This window comes from Melozone crissalis, unplaced genomic scaffold (assembly GCF_028551555.1).
Source record: "Melozone crissalis strain CALT ecotype California unplaced genomic scaffold, PUWL_Pcris_2 ptg000023l_1, whole genome shotgun sequence".
Taxonomy (NCBI): Eukaryota; Metazoa; Chordata; class Aves; order Passeriformes; family Passerellidae; genus Melozone; species Melozone crissalis.
The window spans coordinates 31,078,470-31,084,947 of record NW_026535801.1 but is presented as its reverse complement, the minus strand read 5'-3'; the positions used below and the strand labels follow the sequence as shown (position 1 = coordinate 31,084,947).

The following is a 6,478-nucleotide window of genomic DNA, read 5'->3' as shown; positions in this document are numbered from 1 at the left end:
GATCAGCTGCAGTGTGTAGCATCTGTCAGGAAAGTGCCCTGGAAGTGAGCCCCACTGTAACAGTTTTATTGTTTTAGGGAAAATCTTTAACTGTGAATTCCTGGTAAATAAAAGATGCTCTGCAGAAGAAGCTGCTGAATATTCAGCATATGGTTTTACAAACCACTGAAATGCACAAAGGCCTAAATTGCTGTAGTTTGTGGAGTTACTTGCACGTGTAAAGGACACGTGAAGGGCTTCTGTTTGGAAGGTTATCCGGTTTGGCTTTTTTCCCCAACTGTGTCCAGCAATATTTCCTCTGTACAAACGTTGCTTATCTGTGTCCCTTGATAACCACAGCTTCAGCACTGCTACTGCTAAGGACTGCTTGTGAGCAGGGATTTCCAATGTTTGATCAAACATCTGGACAATTACCAGTTTCAGCAACTTAAGCCAAGCAGTTATCTGATTTGACAGTTTGTTTTTAATAAAACATGATGCAGAATATCAAGCAATAATATTATTCTTAGTACATAATGATGCTTACCTTCAAAACACTGTAAATCATTAATTGGCTCACTTGCATCTGCAGAAAGAGTGGTTCACCTGAAAGAACATTATGGAAGAGTCTGGAGATGGAAACTTGCTGGGAACTGCTGTGGTGTGGTCATGCCTTACTCCCAGGTTAGGGAACATGCCATAAAACGGTGTCACAGCGCTGTCGGGTGAAGCTGAGGGCTGTAGCTTAAGTGGTTGAAGAAACCAGGTAAAGCTACCTGTGCGTGTATTTTACCCTTAATTTCGGCGTTAAGGTGGGTCCGGTAACAGGTGCTGCTGTTGCGGGAGGGCTTTCTGCGGCTTGATTTTCCTCTGCTCGCCAGTTCGGCCCCGGTGCTTGATGCCCCGGCCTCCTGCCGGACACCGGAGCTGGGATGCAGCGCCCGGAGCGGCCCCGCTCGCCCCGTGCGGCGCTGCCGGGGGCGGGCCCGGAGCTGCCGCGCGGCGCCGAAGGGGTTAACGCGCCCCGCCCCGTGCGCGCGCATTGGCGGGGCGCGGCGGGGCCGGGCCAATGGCGGCGCGCGGCGGCGGGGCCGGGCCAATGGGGGCGGGCGGGGGCGGCGCGGCCGGCGCGCGGCTGAATGGGGAGCACAAAGCGCGGCCGGGACGCGGCGCCGCCGTCCCCGGGAGAGCCGCGCGCGGGGCCGCCACCGCCACAGCCAGAGCCCCGCTCCGGCACCGCCGGCAGCGCGGGGGAGGCAGCGCCGAGCCCCCGCCCCCGCTCGGGTTTTTTTGAATTTTTTTCTTTCCCCTTACCCTTCCGATTTTTCAGATTTGCCAGTTTCTCCCTTCTCCCCCGGTGCCCGCGGGAGAGGCGCTGCGGCCGCCCGAAGGCACCGCGGCGTAGCGGGAGCGGCGGCCGGGTGCATGAGCGGCGCGGCTGCCGCCGGCCGTGCCTTACCGCCGGGGCTCCGCCGCTGGGAGGCGAGGCGAGCCGGGAGCGCCGCCGCAGCCCGGTCCGCCCCGGGCAGCCCCCCCGCCGCGCCCCTCGGGCAGGGGATGCTCCCGCCGCCGCCGGCTGCCGCATCCCTGCGAGCCTGAGCCTCCGCCCGCTCCCCGCCGACCGGCCCGCGGCGAAGCGCCCGCCCTGCGCCCGGCCCCGAGCGGCGGGGGCCGGGCGGGAGCGGTGCGGGCGCGCTGCGATGCGGCTCCCCGGCGGCGCCCCGAGTCCCTGCGGCCGCCGCGGCGCGGCTGAGGGCGAGCGGCCGTGAGCCGGGGCCGTCCCGGTGCCCGCGGTGCCGAGCGCGCTCGGCGGTGTCCAAGTGCCGGGGCCGGCGATGGCACTGCCCTGAGCGTCCCGCCGGGGACACCCCGGTTCTGGGGACGCCCGGCCGTTCCGGAGACTTTGGGGGCGTTTGCGGGTTTTGCCTTTTTTCTTTCTCTTTTTTTTTTCCTTTTTTCCCCTTCATTTTTTTCTCCTTCCCCGCTGCCTTTTGGGGTTTTCTCCCGGCGGCTCGTCCCCTGCGCCTGCCCCGCGGTCATCCCCTCGCCCGCGGCCCCGCTCCTCAGGGCATGTCCCGGTCCAACAGCGTCAGCCCCCCGGGCTTCGGCGGTCCCGCGCCCTGGGCAGGCACCGAGCAGCACCGCTCAGCCTGGGGCGAGGCGGAGGCCCGGGCCAATGGCTACTCCTACCCGCCGCCTCCCAACAGGTCCTCGGGCAAGAAGGCCGCCCGCATGTCGAGCAGGTGGAGGAGCGAGGAAGACTACGAGCCCCGGAACCGCGGGGAGAGCGGCTGCAGGATGATGAGCTTTAGGTCCAAATCCGCCTGGCAGGAGCACGGTGACGACAGCCGACGTCACCGGTCCCGGCACCCGCCCGGCAGTGATTCCCCCGCTGCCCCCAACAATGCCAGCCCCCGGCAGCTGGGGGAGCAGGGGGAGGTACGGCCCCGCTCGGTGGAGTTGGGGCTGGACGAGAAACGCATCAAGGCCAAGATTGAGGAGCTGGAGGAAGAGGACGGGGACGAGGGGGACTCCGAGGCGGCCTTCTCCATGGGCAGTTGTTGCAGTAGCCTGCTGCAAATCTTCAGGTCCAAGAAGTTCCAGTCCGAGAAACTGGAACGTCTCTATCAGCGCTACTTCTTTCGGCTAAACCAGAGCAGCCTCACCATGCTTATGGCCGTGCTGGTGCTGGTCTGTGTGGTCATGCTGATCTTCCATGCCGCGCACGGCCGCTATGAGGTATCCTATGTCGTGGTGCTCTCCCTGGCCATCGTGCTGATGGTGGTGCTGTGCATGGTGTGCAACCGCAACAACTTCCACCAGGACCACATGTGGCTGGCGTGCTACTCTGTCATCCTGGTGATCCTGGCGGTGCAAGTGGTAGGGGTTCTGCTGGTGTGGCCCAGGAGCGCCTCCGAGGGCATCTGGTGGACCGTCTTCTTCATCTACAGCATCTACACGCTGCTGCCGGTGCGCATGAGAGCCGCGGTCATCAGCGGGGTGGTGCTCTCCGCCATCCACCTGGCCGTCTCCCTCAAGATCAACGCGGAGGATAAGTTCCTCCTGAAGCAGGTAGGCAAGCCCTGAGTGGTTTGGATGTGTGCTCGGCATTGAAGTGGGATGCTCTGACTTCCACAGGCCTGCTTGGTGCTGGAAGGTTGGCAGGACTTTCGGCTGAGCTCCTAGGTTACCTGCTGCTGGGTGGGATGGTGTGCAGGGCTAGCCTGTAATCTTGCTTTTTTCATTGCTGTGGTGTTCTCTCGTTTCTGCTCCACGTTAAGGCTCTAAACATACAAGAAGTGTGTGTCTTACTGGGTTCCCATGACGGCTGCTCGAGCACTGTCAGCCCTGCTGGTGCACTTCAGTTGAATTCAATGTAAACAGCCCAGTGCCAAGCACACCTGTGGAACAGTATCCAAGCACGCTGCTGTTTTACTGAGAAAGGTGTAGAAAGTCTGGCTGTTTTGGTAAGGTAGAGGTTATCCTTGTGTGTCACTCCGGGTTCAGTGTTAGCACAGAGCTTAGGCATCTTAGGAGAGCACGCTCCATGGGAATGTGGGGTAGGCTTTTGGTTTAGCAGGAAAGTGTTTTTCTCTGAGATGTGCTGGAAATCTCTGTGGTGAAAAAGCCCGGAGTTCCTGTACAGGCAGGCTAAAAAGTACCAAAAAAAGTCTAAATGCAGGTTGTTATTTAGCTGTGATATCATGTTTAACTGAAGCAGTTCAGTTCACGGGAACAATAAGACTATTATCAAATGCATTACAGTGCAATTTTTAATTACCATATCTGTATAAACAACAGCAGTACAAGGCGCCACTCTTCAAGTGAGGCAGGCAGCCTTGGGGCTTGTGCTCTAAGCTTACCACATGTAAAACATTGAAGCTGTGAGGCAGTTGTCATCCTTCTGATGTGCAGGACTCTGAGCAAGGATGAGCCTGTCACAGTCAGCCCGGATACTTGTGTGTTACCAAGGATTTGTTTATTAAAATCAGGTGTTTGGTCGTTTTACAGCCCTAACACATAATACAAAATAAAGCCTCGTGCTCAGCGCCTGCTTTGAATCTTAGTTCACAGTTGTTTTGAGTTCCACCTCTTGCAATGGCAAGAAAAGTTGTAGGACTTAAATAAAACCTCATCAAAATGAGGCTGTCACTGTTTTGCTATACAAAATAGCCCATGAAATTACTCTCTTCTCCCCACAGCCTCGTTAAGCCTACTTGGAGAGTTTCTGGCTTTTTTCTTAGTTTGTTACAAATATTTTTATAAACTGTACGTGACATATTCTTCTTATGTTTGATATAAATGGCTTTTTGTGCATTTCCAGCAGAGCATACACTGTGAGTGGGACAGTTGGTGTTTTTCTGCTTGACTTGAAAAAGTTTGCTAATGGCCTCAGCTCTTCTCCACTGGGGCTCTGGTCTCGCAAAGCCTCATGTGTGCTTTTTGCTTTATAAACGGAGACTGGTCCTGTTGAAATCAGCGTGTTTGGAGACTGCATCCTTACATGGCAAGGCAAATCCCATCATGATTGCTGCTAGAAGATTTAGCAGTCTGTTATGAGCAGGGTTTGGAGCATACTAACAAATGAATAAAATATCATAGCATTGGAAAATGCTGGTAACTGTATTTTAGTAGGAAGGAGCCTAAACTGCAAAGGCCAAATGATTGACTCCCTCAGTAGAAAATTTGGAGCAATTTCAGCTCCCTCCCGTCCCAAATAGCAGGTTGTTTGTAAGAGGTTGGCTCGTGTATGCATGTGCACTTGTCAAAGGTAGAAGCATGGACGGTAGGTGATGGTACAGCATGCACAAATCTGTGCATTGCACAGTTGCTTTTGCTTTCATAGTGATGCTGGGGTTTTCCTATGGTTTGGCAATAAATGTTCAGTTCATGAGAAATGTCCTAGGAGCACTTTTACTTTGTCTTCAAAGGCAGAGCATCTCTCCACGCTGCCTGTTATTTTTCCTACTAGCACAGTCTCAGTCTTGCTGTGGTCTGTGCTGGCATAGCACTTGCCGGATCAGTACAAGGCCAAGCTCAGATTCCTCACACGTTTGTGTACGAACACGAGCTGCTATCTCTGGCTGTCTGATAGAAAATCTGTTCTGCTGAGCACATTGCCTGACAGCTACTAACAGGCCTTCTTCACCGGGGCTGTATCTCGTTGCTGTGGAAATCAGTTGTGTTCAGCTCTGCCCCCCTAATGCACACAAACCCTGTCTTCCTCCTTCAAACTACCAGAGGCAAAGGCAGGTGAAGACCAGATAAGTCAAGAAGAGTGAGTTAAAATGTTTTCTGTGACTTCACGCTGACAGTCACATCAGCCTGGGTTTTGTGGAGCAGGAGTGGATGAGAGTGCCTTTGTGACCAGATGGTACTTTACATCCAGCAGTCACAGGAGAAAGGCTGGTTAGGATGTATATCACCTTTCCTCTCTTTTTCATGGCATTTTAAACTGTAATGCTTAAGTAAGTTTTACTTTGTTGGAGCTTTTTGCTTTAAATCCTCTCTGAATTGTTTCCAAACCAGGAGAAATCATACACTCTCGTTATGATCCACCGATGTTTAGGGCAGGGTGACTCTTGTGTTCACTCCTGAGCACTTTTATAAGGCTCTGGAGCCTGTCAAAAACTCCTCTTTCTCAAGAGAGTGAAATTCTTGGTAGTAGGTCCCTTTTGGGGGAAAGGCAGCTTGCTGTATTCCCTAGCTGAGGATGCATGAGTTTATCTGAATTATCTTCTCCTATCATTGCTGGATTTTTCTGTCCCCAAACTCTCTGGTTTAAGGCTATGCTAGTCAGACTTCGTGGAAGGGTTAATGCCATCTGCTGTTTCTGAATCCATAACGTGACAGAAGCAAAAGTAGTTGTCACTGTTCAGTCTTAACTGAGCTGCTTTTTAAAATAGTTCTTCTGGAATCACTGGATGTGGAAAATAGGCTCTGACTTCTCTTTGCTACTTGGAGGAGTCTTTCTTTCAAAAGAGAAAGCACCTCTGTCAAAAAGATGAGTTTAGTTGGTTCCTCTGTGAGTCTGATCAGCTAGAGGCAATTATATTGGCTTCTTGAATTGAGGTTTGATTGGAATAAAAAAGCACTAATTATTGCATTATATTAAAAAGTTATCCAGTGCTGAGGGAGGGGAGAAAAAGAAATCCTGTGTTTGGGAATTTACTTGTTTCCAAAGGCAGCATGCTGCTGGAAGCGGAACACAGTGAATAGGTGATGCTCCACCAACTACAAATTCTGACTGCTTAAAAGGGGGTTTTTCATTTGTTCCTGTGACCAGTTAGCTCTAGAGGAACTGGTTTTGGATTTACTGGGGAGGGGATGACTGTATTAGTCTTCAGGTTTATGTTCTTGTGTTATTCTGGGACAGATTACAAATATGTTTCACTGCCTGGAAGTGTGTGGTCATCTCTCTGCATGTAAGTGTATCTCTTTGCAGGCCACCTTTTCCATGTGTTGGCTCTGGAGCACTTCCAGGCTCTGAAAACACATG

The 6,478-nt window shown here is 53.2% G+C and overlaps 1 protein-coding gene across 1 annotated transcript in view; it reads left to right on the top strand.

Moving 5' to 3' along the window:
* The first annotated feature begins 1,766 nt into the window (after window positions 1–1,766).
* ADCY5 (adenylate cyclase 5) overlaps window positions 1,767–6,478 on the top strand; it is a 204,449-nt gene continuing 199,737 nt past the window's right edge. Inside the window, exon 1 of the mRNA XM_054277897.1 lies at window positions 1,767–3,051. Within this exon, the coding sequence (XP_054133872.1) occupies window positions 2,050–3,051 (1,002 nt within the window). The 5' untranslated portion in view covers window positions 1,767–2,049. The remainder of the gene's footprint in view (window positions 3,052–6,478) is intronic.